This window comes from Ursus americanus, chromosome 5, assembly GCF_024610735.1.
Source record: "Ursus americanus isolate L20-20 chromosome 5, mUrsAme1.1.p, whole genome shotgun sequence".
NCBI classification, from domain to species: domain Eukaryota; kingdom Metazoa; phylum Chordata; class Mammalia; order Carnivora; family Ursidae; genus Ursus; species Ursus americanus.
The window spans coordinates 77623618-77635879 of record NC_142131.1 but is presented as its reverse complement, the minus strand read 5'-3'; the positions used below and the strand labels follow the sequence as shown (position 1 = coordinate 77635879).

The 12262-nt window shown below is 47.4% G+C and overlaps 1 protein-coding gene across 5 annotated transcripts in view; it reads left to right on the top strand.

The window, feature by feature from the left end:
* The window catches only part of MAPK9 (mitogen-activated protein kinase 9), a 50207-nt gene extending 41749 nt beyond the window's left edge, over positions 1–8458 (top strand). For 4 of the 5 annotated variants that reach the window (XM_045795003.2, XM_045795002.2, XM_087862402.1 and 1 more), the window contains 5 exons: positions 1221–1403; positions 2463–2587; positions 4006–4069; positions 5051–5122; positions 6726–8458. In XM_045795003.2, the coding sequence (XP_045650959.1) occupies positions 1221–1403; positions 2463–2587; positions 4006–4069; positions 5051–5122; positions 6726–6868 (587 nt within the window). In that variant the 3' untranslated portion in view covers positions 6869–8458. Of the gene's footprint in view, positions 1–1220; positions 1404–2462; positions 2588–4005; positions 4070–5050; positions 5123–6720 lie in introns of all 5 variants that reach the window. The other variant, XM_045795004.2, reaches the window with a different exon arrangement.
* Positions 8459–12262: the final 3804 nt, after the last annotated feature.

Here is a 12262-nt window from a genome sequence, read left to right as displayed (position 1 = left end):
CTCCTATCCGACTTACGTTGGAAAAGGTCGTTCCAGCTGCTGAGCCAAAGACAGACTATCTGTCATGGGCAAAAGCAGAAGCAGGGAGACAAGGGGCTGTTCCGGATCATCAGTGGGAAGTGAAGGTGGTGCGAAGGGCTTGAAGGCTTCCCGATCCTGCTTCCTGCTTCGGCAGCTCGTAGGAACACAGGAGTGAGGGAGGAGAATATGCTAGGGACTCCAGGGGCCAGAACCCGTCTCCCGAGCCCATTCAGCTCCCTAGGTTCTTCCACAGTGATGCGATTGCATTTTTCTAAGACAAACCTCCATTAGGGTTTCTTGTTTTTTTTTAACTTTTGAAAACTGCTTTTAAACATTGCTGTTTACGTGATTTTTTTTTTCTGGCCTACATTCTCTGTTATAATTGTTTACAGTCTCAGAATCATTTTCCAGCTCATGGTGCCAGTTATTCCAAGCCCCCTGTGAACTAGGCAAAGCTGGTATTTTCTGCATTTTACAAACAAGTAAGTTGAGAGCCAAGGGACGTTGAGTGCCCGGCACCTGCCGCGTGGCTAGAGCTCAGTGGAGTCTGAAACCCAGGTCATGTACTTTGAAAGGAAATAAGATGCGCTCCAGGGTACTGCAGTGATGGTCAAGGTCAGTGCCAAGTGAAAGAGAATGGCCTCCCAAAGCTGTCAGTCTATGCCCAGTTCCAGGAAGGCCCATGGTCCTGTGGGAGAGGACAAGGCCTGGGCTCAGAGAGCCCCGAGCCCCGGCTCATGCACCACACCCCGCAGGGCCTCTGCTTCCCCAGCCGTGAAACTGGGACTCAGGTCTGTCTACTTCAGGGAGCTTTCACATCTAAGTAGCTTTGGTGTGAAAATTGATTTGTTTGCCTAAGTAATATTTATCTAATTTCATCTTTAATCACCTCTGTCATGGGTGTTCTTCAGTTACAGGATCACAGTCTTTTGATCTAGAAGGGGAAAGCCTACATCCCTCAGTGTGTTGGTCTAATAAGCCATGATCAGAGTTTAGAAAGGCGCAGAGGTTTTAAAACTAGTCTCAACTTTGGAAACCCAGGCCGTCTTTGCGTATTATTTCAAAACCCCCTGTGGGATGGCCTCGCTCATTACCTGTCAGTAGGTAGAAAGAGGACTTAGTGCTCCTTTGAATGATGCTACTCCGTGTAACATGACTGTAAGGCCCTTCAGTTGTATTTTCCTCAAGAGACTCCTTAGATATTGATCAGTGGAATAAAGTCATTGAGCAGCTGGGAACGCCGTCCGCGGATTTTATGAAGAAACTTCAGCCGACCGTGAGGAATTATGTAGAAAACAGACCGAAGTACCCCGGCATCAAATTTGAAGAGCTCTTCCCCGATTGGATATTCCCATCAGAATCCGAGCGAGACAAAATTAAAAGTAAGACGCCCTTTGTTTCCCTCATCCCTGTTTCCGCAGTCTGGGCGCCGCTCTCAGCCTCTTCAGGTTCGCGTTTCTGACACCTCTGGACGTGGGGAGATAAAATAGGGGAAACCCTCAAATAAAGTGAGGTACGGGCCAGCCTGAAGGCTCAGAGACCAAAAGTTCTGTCCTCGGCAGAACGGCCGCACTGGAGCCTTTGGCCGAAATGAAAAGGTTCGCGTCAGTCTGAATGACTCCTATGTTAATTACAGCAGTTGGAATTCACGCAGTTTTCAGGTACACGGAACACCTGAGTTAAGATTCTAGCCCATATTTCGATTAAAAAAAAAGCTCCTCCTCCCCTTCTCCTGCCTGTCACTAAACCTGTGACTTACGGAAAAGAATAGATTTCTCTCCACATCAGGGTAAACTGTGCCTCTGTCAGAAAGGCCCCATATCTTCTTTGCCTACCCATGTGAACTTTAACTGCCAAAACCTAGGTGAGTTCCTGAGCTTGTTGGGTTTTTTTCTAATGACTAATGTCTAGATTTTTTTTTAAGTGTATATTCCCAACAGTATGTATAGGTAGGCATAGCGGGGGCATCTGTGAAGTGTACGATAGTGTGCAAACATGAGATTATTGTATGGCTGAAGAAGTCTCTTCTAATTTTGTTTGGATGGGACATCAAGAGAAAAGCCTGCCCGTGCTCCATGCCTGCACTTTGGACAATGATGCCCTTAGCTCAGATCCTGTGCCCTCGCTGGTGGCAGCTCTCCCCGGGCACCATGTCAGCCTCCGGTTGGCCTGTGTCCGCCTGGTACCCTCTCCCCGGGCCCTGTCACTCCTCCTCCCCTCCCAGATCCAGAGGCAAGAAACCGAGGTTGAAACCTGATTGGTAGTGAAAGTGAAAGTAGCTCCCTGGCTTATTCTTAAAGAAAAAGCCTCGGTTGATCTGGAACCTATCAACAATGTCTCAAAGTTAATACCTCTCTGTTCTGTCTGCACTGTCACATTTTCTCTGTGATGCTCTATGTCTCCACATTAATTTATTCATCTAATATTTGTTTCCACCCTAGCAAGTCAAGCCAGAGATTTGTTATCGAAAATGTTAGTGATAGATCCCGACAAGCGAATCTCTGTAGACGAAGCTTTACGTCACCCTTATATTACCGTTTGGTATGACCCTGCTGAAGCCGAGGCGGTAAGCATCTCTTCTGGAAAGACTTGTATGTAAAGGCTGGGCGTACATTTCCTTGGATCTTCTGTCCATCAGTCCGGAATGGCTGCATAAAGATAGCAAGTTCTAGGGGCGCCTGGGTGGCACAGCGGTTAAGCGTCTGCCTTCGGCTCAGGGCATGATCCCGGTGTTTCGGGATCGAGCCGCACATCAGGCTCTTCTGCTATGAGCCTGCTTCTTCCTCTCCCACTCCCCCTGCTTGTGTTCCCTCTCTCGCTGGCTGTCTCTCTCTCTGTCGAATAAATAAATAAAATCTTTAAAAAAAAAACAAAAAAGATAGCAAGTTCTAGATTTCGGTTTTTTTAAGAGATTTTATTTATTCATCTGTCAGAGCAAGAGCACAAGCAGGGGGAGGGGCAGAGGGAGAAGCAGACTCCCCACTGAGCAGGGAGCCCAATGTGGGGCTCGATCCCAGGACCCTGAGATCATGACCTGAGCCAAAGTCAGATGCTTAACCGAATGAGCCACCCAGGTGCCCACAAGTTCTAGATTTCGGAGGACTCCTGAATATAAAGAGGCCAAGGGTTGTGTGAGGCCTGGGTCCCTACTGGGACCCTGCTCCTGGGGCTGTCGCTCAGTGTCCCTCGGCAGTGGACATGCCTCTGCTATGGTGACGCACTGTCTTCCTTTATGCAGGTGCCGATGTGTGGTCGTACCTGGCAGTGTGCCGTGTGCTTTGCTTAGAACACCTTGTTTAGGCCACCCCATCAGAGGGGCTAAGAAAACTTGCTGAAAATCCCAAGTTTATCTGTCCTTCCCCAGAGGTACCTGGGGAGTTCCCAGGGTGGTTCCACTTCCGAGTGCAGCGCTCACGTGCATTTTCCCTTAGCAACACTGGCATGGATGAGCTCTGGCTATCAGAAATAACCTCGTGGGGGCAGGCTCATTTTAGGACTGGCCTGTGGATTTAAGCACCACAATAAACATTATTTCATATAAAAGGAGCCCCATTTATAAACATGTGATTTTGAAGCAGATTTTGGGAACGGTCCGGTATGAGTGGGGGATGGGGGATGGGGGCTCTAACGTGAAGAACTACAAACGGGAGCCAGCACGGTCCTTGTCCAGGCCGGGTCTCTAGGAAGAGGCTCCTGATTACTGTTTTATAGTTACATTTGGGCAGATGCCCTGAGAGTGTTTTGAGATCATGTAATTATTAAGAGGACCCTAATAGCTCTTTTTTTTTTTTTTTTGGTTAATTTCTCCCTAATTGTTTTAATTTGGAAAGTGATGTAATATCACACTTAGGAAGAAACCTTTAAGAAGCCATGTATTGAATGAAAGCCACGTGATGAATAGATTAGAATCTCCCCAGCGATTTTACTGTCTTCATGCCTCGTTACGTTTTTAACTGTTGACTTCACATGTAATTTAACTTTCAGCCACCACCTCAGATTTACGATGCCCAGCTGGAAGAAAGAGAGCATGCAATTGAAGAGTGGAAAGGTAAAGATGGAGCTGATTTTGCCCCTCATTCGCAGCATGTCACTTAGCAGGAGCCTTTCTAGGGGACGGGCGAGAGACCCTGCAGCCCCTCTTAGCCTATGTCTTCCCACTCCCTCGTAGAGAAGGAACTTGCAGATAACAGAATTAGAGAGGAGCAGGTGTGAACTGCTTACTGTTTGCTTCTGAAGATCATAAGATTAACCAGACAGCCCACAGCAAACTAAGCCCATAATCAGGAGGCCGAAGAACCATTCTCTATTATAAAGCAGAATCAGTAGTAATTGAGAACCTCGGTCAGTGTAGGTCAAAGGTGGCAGCGTGCTCTCCCCAAGCAGATTATGTCTGCTCTCCCTGGGGCGTCCGTCCAGAGTGCCGGGACCTGCGTGAACACGCACACGGCAGGGCAACGCACGCAGCCACATTCCGTGGCCAAGGACAGGCTCAAAGCGTCCTCATCTTCGTTCACTAATGCCAAAATTGTAGGAACCCCTAATGCTTCCTCAGTAGGTCGTTAGCTCTATTTACAAATCAGAATCAAGGAAACTAAGGTTGAAGCCAAGAAATGACTGAAGCATTCGGATTTCTAGCCAGGCAGAGGGGTTTTCACCCACAGGTGGATACCGGCTCCATTTGGAGAATCCCGAGTAATGACAGAGAGAAACATGTGCAAACAGTGTGAACTCATCTAGTACTTTAAAATGCTCCGCGAGAGCCTCTTTGCTAGTCCCCCGCCCACTGTAAAACCCCCTTGTGGATTTAGAACTGCCCGTGTTTTTGGCTGCCTTCACAGTTGGGTTGAGAAGACGTAATGGGTCAAAACGTGGGTGTTTTGGTCTCGGTAGACGGTATTATTGAATTAACCATGTATCACGGTTAAAAAGAAGGCAACCCAGTGCCCTTGGAGTGGTCCAGATTGATTAGGAAGCAGGGTTCAGAGATGCAAAGAAACTGATGGGGCCTTTACCTTGTTTCTGTTTGAAGAGCTGATTTACAAAGAAGTGCTGGATTGGGAAGAACGAAGCAAGAACGGTGTGGTCAAAGATCAGCCTTCAGGTTAGTGATTGCTTTAATAGCTTGATTATAGTTTCCTTTGTCCCTGTCCAACTTTCCTGAATGGCAGCGGTGCGTGGAATGCCAGCTCGACCGGCACTGGGTCCGAAAGCCCCGGGTGTGAGATCGTCTCCCTGTTTGGGGAGTTGTGGTGGCGGCAGCTAACAGGTTACTGCTACGCCAGGGACTAAACTAACCGGGTTATAGCCATCCTTGCTCCGTGCGGGCCTCCGCTCCTCTCAGCTCCACGTACAGATGAGGGAGCTGAATTTAAAACGTTGCCAAGGTGCGTGACCCTCTTGGGACTGGCCCCACCCGGTCACAGAAGAAAACCAGTGCAAAGGAAATGGAATTTGGTTTTCTTTTGAGAAAGCCATTCATATAATTCTCCCATATTCGTACTTGGTCTCCTGGGGCGGGGGGGGGGGGGTCGATTGACCGTGTGACTGTTAGAGACGTCACACGTGTGGGTTCAGTGAGGTCTGGGATCCCACCTGCTGCCTGAGTGAAACCCTTCTGAGTTATATCTGTTTTCTCACCTCGCATCCCCCCAGAACCCGCACACACGCACGCGGAAGTGCAGACTGCACCGCGTACTTTCTCCTGAATTTGTATTCAGCGTGACGTACGTGTCAAGCATCTAGAGATTACGTAACTTCAGCAGAGATGTAGGTGCCTGTGGTTAACGAGGCACAAATTTAAGATCGCAAGCACTGGCCTCCGAGAGCTGAGATGTTTTATTTTTGCTCAAACCAGACTAAAATACGGTTGGTAGGAAATAGGATGGTCACATGTACCTGAAAAAACCAAATGTTAGTTTTCGGGATGTATGAAACAAAAATAAAATGAACAAGAGGCCACTAAATTTTTTCCTGTTTGTTTGTATACAGTCTTAATTTTAGCAGGGTTTTTTTGTTTAATTTAAATTCAGTTAGCCAATATATAGTACATCATGAGTTTCAGATGCAGTGTTCAGTGATTCATCAGTTGTGTGTAACACCCAGTGCTCGTCACATCACGTACCCTCCTTCATGCCCACCACCCAGTTACCCCGGCCCCCCACCCACCTTCCCTCCAGCAACCCTGTTTGTTTCCTAGCGTTGAGAGTCTCTCATGGTTTGTCTCCCTCTCTGGTTTTTTTCCATTCCATTTTTATTACAAAAGAATTCTTCGAACGTTGCTGCTCTCTTCCCTCGGACAAGTGTTGATGATTATGGCTGAAATGTCTGATGACCCTTGAACCCTGTTTGGGCTTCAGCCTTTTGTGACACCGATAGTTGTAGGATAAATTCAGCAATTTTCTATGAATATCCTTTTTAAAGAGGCGGGTGTTTTTCAACCTGATGATACACATGCACGGATACTATGTTTAGCCGCTGGGAAGAAAAGGAGAACGTTGTAGGGAAAGACCAGGAATGTTCGGGATCCCGGGCCTGGAGACAGAGTCCAGGAAAAGCTGGGCACGGGCAGCCGACTCACTGCTTTCACACTGGTCGTGAGGCCAGGGAGCTGCAGAAGCTCGGAGCTGAGAGACCGCGCTCTCCGTGCCCGAACCCGCAGCAATGTCGTGCCTCAGAGTTTATTCTGTTTGGTTTTCTTAGCACAGATGCAGCAGTAAGTAGCAACGCCACTCCTTCCCGGTCGTCGTCCATCAACGACATCTCGTCCATGTCCACTGAGCAGACGCTGGCCTCAGACACAGACAGCAGCCTCGACGCCTCGACGGGACCCCTCGAAGGTTGCCGATGATACGTCACGAGCAGCAAGCTCGTCCTCCGTGAAGGAACTCTCGCTTCCATGGGCCTGAAATGCTTGGGGGTTGATGGAACCAAATAGAAAAACTCCATGTTCTGCATGTAAGGAACACGATGCCTTGCCCCTGCTCAGTTCCAATAGGATTGCCTGCCTAGATTATACAGTGAAGCAGACTATGTCTGAAGAACACAAGTGCAAGCCACACTCGTAGAGATTTTGTGCAAGGTCATTTCAGGTGAGCAATTAGAATAGATGAGTTTATTCTTTTTTTTAAAGTTGTACGGTAATAGTAGTGACAATTTCTCATCCTCAGTAACTGTTGGGACTTATATGCATGTGACCACATGTGCTTGCTCAGGCTTGCCACCTAGCACTTTGGAAATCAGTATTTAAATGCCAAATAATCCTCCAGGTAGTGCTGCTTCTAGAATTATCTCTTAATCCTCTTACGTGATTTGGTGTCTGTCCAGGAAAAATAGATTTATGTGTATTAAGTGGCCACCATCATATTATCATATCTTACCTTCTTTTATGGTATGATTTATTCTATCTTTTGTATTTCAGAAGGAATATAATTAAATCTATTTAATAAATAAAAAAATCAACTTTTCTTAAATTTGTCATGTTTTGGGCTGAGAATTATCACTGCTAAAACCAAGACACCTATGTGGACACTTTGTTTCCTCTAAATTGTCTTAGTCTGGGATGACTGTACATTCAGCTTTATTGCATGATATTTTAAATTTTGTGCTGCTTACGACATAGATGCCTTTACAATCCTAACCTACCCTCGCTCCTTTCCCCTGGTCTCGTTAATTTAAAATGCCACCTAAAACTTCACGTTCTTTATTAGGCACCTAACACTCCACGTCAATAACATGATGGCAGATTGTCGAATCCATTAGCGGCGAGAGTAGAATTTGACAAAACGGTCACTGAAGATGACTGCAGTGACTTCCTGGGTGCTTGCTTCCCCTGAGACCGGTCGGGGTCATTCCCGGGGAGAGGCGCCATCTCCCAGGGCAGCGTTTCCGGTTTCCCACCTAACATTCTTACTCGATTTTCTTTCTTTGCTGAAAGAAACCACATAACCCGCCCCCCCCCCCCACTTGGATCTGCTTTAGGAAGCAGGGTGATTCAGAACGCCTCTCTGATGGTACCGGTTTCCACTTCGTGGAGCATTTCCTTTTCCTAAGGGAAACCCATGAATTTTCTGGGAAACCTCCTCACAGGGTTATGGAGGAAGCACCCGCAAGAGTAGTGATTAACTATTGAGTATTTTCTGATTTAAAACTGCTCACCTGAAATTGATGCTTGCAGACTTTCTGATGTGGAAATTATTCGGAGTTCACTAAGCTACCGAGTATTGAAGTGTCACTGCAGAAATCGAGTTCCAGTGGTCACATTTTGGCTCCCTGTGCTCATAACGTTCATCCCTCGAGCTTATTCTGTTACAAATTCATATCTTGTGTGTAACTGTTCTGGAAGCTATTGGGTCAACATTCTATAGAATGTGTTCTGATGAGGAACTTTGATAAGAAAGTTTATTATAAATATTATCTAAAATATATGATTCTCTCTGCACCACTTGTATCTTTTTTTTTTTAAGATTTTATTTATTTATTTGTCAGAGAGAGAGAGACAGAGAGAGAAACAGAGAGAGCACAAGCAGGGGGAGAGGCAGGCAGAGGGAGAAGCAGACTCCCCGCTGAGCAGGGAGCCCGATGCGGGACTCGATCCCGGGACCCTGAGATCATGACCTGAGCCAAAGGCAGATGCTTCACTGACTGAGCCACCCAGGCGCCCCACCAGTTGTCTCTTATTAGTTGGTCTTATCACTGGAAACTGGAACCCTTGATGAACAAAATTAGGATTGAAGTAATCGCTTTATATTGTGAGGTTTAGACACATTCCAGTGCAAGATGGGAATGCTAACTTGCACTGAAGCAGAAACACCTATGATACGGCTTAGGATGGTTTTGGTTTTGGACGCCTGCTGGTAGAGTGGAGGAAGTTACCATTATACACATATAAACATCTTAAAACGGTCTTCTCCCTAATATACATTCTTTAAAAAGACTTCACTAAATCTATCCTTAAAAAGAAAAACAAAGAGAAGAATTTTAAAAATGCATCATCTGCCCTAAGCTTATGTGAACACAGCACGGGGATGCTGAGGGCAGGTTAAGCTCCTGCTTCTGAGATGCCTTTTGTGAGTGGAGCCGGGTGCCCCCCGCAGACTTGCCTTCTACTCACTTGTTCCTCCGTGCATTCCCAGGGGGAGCCTGTGTCGGTGTGGCCGGGCTTCCTGCCATGCCCACCTTCCATCAGGGAGCAGGGAGCACACCTAGGACAGGCCTCAGGGCTGCAGACAGCAGAGCTCCCTAGGAATACCTCACCCGTGGCAGGGTCCTCCCTCCTGAGCCGAGATGTGCCGGGGTCCTAGTGCAGTGCAGGTGCTGTCAAACTGCTGTCCATAGATGAATGCTGACGTTGGAAAAAGAACTAAAACGTGCTCAACTTTTTCATCTTTTCTATTTTATTTTTGTAATTTATATTGTACACAACCCTGGAAGTAACTATTTTGGACACATATTTTTATAAACCAGGTAATTTATCATTAGCCTGGAATTTGGACTAGGTTTATTTTACTTGTTGGCTTTGTTTTCAGTCAGAAAGGAAATGACTGCCTCCCCCAGGTCGGGTCTTCGCCTCAAGTGCTGGTTTCGGAGAGCAGATAGGTTCTCTCAGAGCAGGAGAATGTTGTGGAAACGCAGACTGCTCAGTATTGATCAGTCGTGGTCGTGGAAACGGCGGCGGGGCTCAGTTCTCTCTGGGACACAAAACCCAGAGGCTCCGTGTTGGAAGGAGAAAACCCTTGGCAGGGCCCCCTGCCGACACGCAGAGCCTCTGGTTGACCTGCTGGATGGGCTGTCGGTTTAATCCAGATCTGATGCCGTGTGAGTCATGGTGACGATGTAAGAGTTCGTCCGGTTGATTTCTGACGTCCTTCTGTGGTGTTCCATGCTGGTAGCAAATAACAGGCGTGACCTTCAGACTGCAGATCTCGAAAGTAACATTGCCTAATGTTTTATAATAAAATATATTCTGTGTGTTTTGATTGGTGAAAATAATACAGATACATTTTAAAAGAGAAGTGTATAGCACGTCCAGTTCTTGTGTGTTTTTCAGTGACGCTTGGCTGTATTTGCACATCACCGTCTCCACAGATTTAATGTGAACACGGGGCATTGTCGGAGTGTCGTCCTTTCCATCAATATTAGCAAATGTTTTTAAACATTTCTTTTACGTCTCTGACTGAAAACGTTCTGCAAATTTCTGAGTCTCAGTTTTCAAAAATATGCAAGGACACAAAACGGAATATTCCGAGCGTTTTTCTCACAAGGCGCGGCCGATGGGTCTTTCCTCATCTTAGAATCATTAACAGTGCTTGTGTGCTTGTGGTTTTGTGGACGGGATGAGCCACTTGGACTTCGCTTCTGGTTTTGAGGCCCTTTAAGATATTTGCCGCTCCGGGGCGCCTGGGTGGTTCAGTCGGTCCGGCGTCCGTCCGACTCTTGATCTCAGCTCAGGGCTTGATCTCAGGGTCGTGAGCTCCAGCCCCAAGTTAGGCTCCATGCTGGGTGTGGAGCCTGCTTAAAAAAAGATGTTCTACTTAAAACCACAGGACTAGAAGGGCCCTCAAGGGCTCACTTTCTCTTCTCTGCTTAAAAGGGCTAGAATCATTCCAGATAGGTGAGTATCAGTCTGATTTGTAAAGTCCTCTAGAGAAGGAAAACCTTTCTCTTGATACGGGTCTGGGTCCCATTTCTCTATCTTACCCCCTTCAGACTTTCAATGCAGACAGCCCTAAAATGCTTTTTATTTATTGACTGAAATGGTAAATGTAGTGGGGTGGGGGCTTTGGGGTAGGGGGAAGGGTAATCTTTCAAAATAACCTAGTGTTGTCCTGACGCTCCTGTTCATATGAATGCAAGCATAAGATTCCCTCAGCAATAAAGCAGTTATTCAGTATTTTGTTTTTGATCAGGAAAATGGGTAACAAACTGAGGGTGGCCAGTCATGTCTCGTGGAGACCATCTCTGACCAGGATTTAGGAAGGATGTGCCTGTCACGGCCATGGGGAACTTGTTCACTGCTTTCTCAAGGCCCTTGGCCACACGCTCCTTCGTGGTTTGAAAGAGCAAGGCTTTGGGGGGCCCAGGGTCCTTGTGAGCACCCTGTCTCTGCTGGTGCTTGGAAGTTGGAAGGGAAGTTCGGAGTGAGTTCTCTAACACAGCCCCAGGCCTGCAGAACACCGGCGTTCAGGGAGGAGGGAGTGCGGGCTTGCGTCCTTCACGCACTGCCTCGTGTTCCTGCAGGCGCACGACTCACTCTTGTTTTAGTCATAAGCCCCGTTGGGGGGGGGGGTGTCCTGAGGCAAATGGTGCCCCTCTCCCAAGAAAAAATGCCATGAACACAAAATATTGCCCCACTTTCCAAGGAGTCCTGGCCCCTGGTGGATACGGTGTGAAGAGCCCCATTCTAGAAGCAGTTTCTAGATGCTTTGCGTGCGTGGAGGGAAGCAGACCCTGCAGAAGAAGCCTCTTCCGCTCTCACCAGCTGGGACACTTGCACACAGATGTTGGGGGTGTCTTTGCCGCGAGCCCCAGCACTAGTCGATAGTCTCAAAAAGAAAACATAGGGGTTCCGGTCCAGCGAAATGGACCATTAATATTATTCCTTCCATGTGGAATTTAAGTGCAAGACTGAAAGGAGCTCTGGGCTGCTAACACAGACTTCATGGAGACACGGACAAAATTAAATCCATCTCTTCATTTTAAAGAAGCAGTTCATGCCGCACTTTGAAATGAACTCGGAACTTGCCCCGAAATCCCTATTTTAAACTGTTGATTCTCCAGTAATAGTTTCTGCCCTTCTCCCAAAACTTCCCTGACTTTCTTAGAATTTCTATAAGCATGCTTTCCACGTAATTTCATTTACTCACTTCGCTTTCATAAAGCCCAACAGTGGATGGAGAGACCCTCTGGTCAGCACCTCGTTCAGGGCAAGAATCCGGCCACCCAGCCTCCGCTCAGATGGCTTCAGTGAAGGCAAGGCCCTCCCCGCGGAGTTCTGTGTAGTTCCGACCGTCAGGAAGTTCTTCCTTAAACAGAACTGCAGTCTCCCACAGCTTCCTCGCCTGGACCCCAGGCCTTTCCCTCTGGTGAACTAGGGGGTGTCTGATCCATCTTGTGAGACAGGCTTTCCTCCATTGGTCGAACAGGTAAGCTCCAAGTCTTCCTCTCTCTAGCTTCAACTCAAAGCTCCTCCAAGCCTCTCCCACATGAGAAAGCCCCCAGAGCCTCACCACCTTGGTGCAGCGTA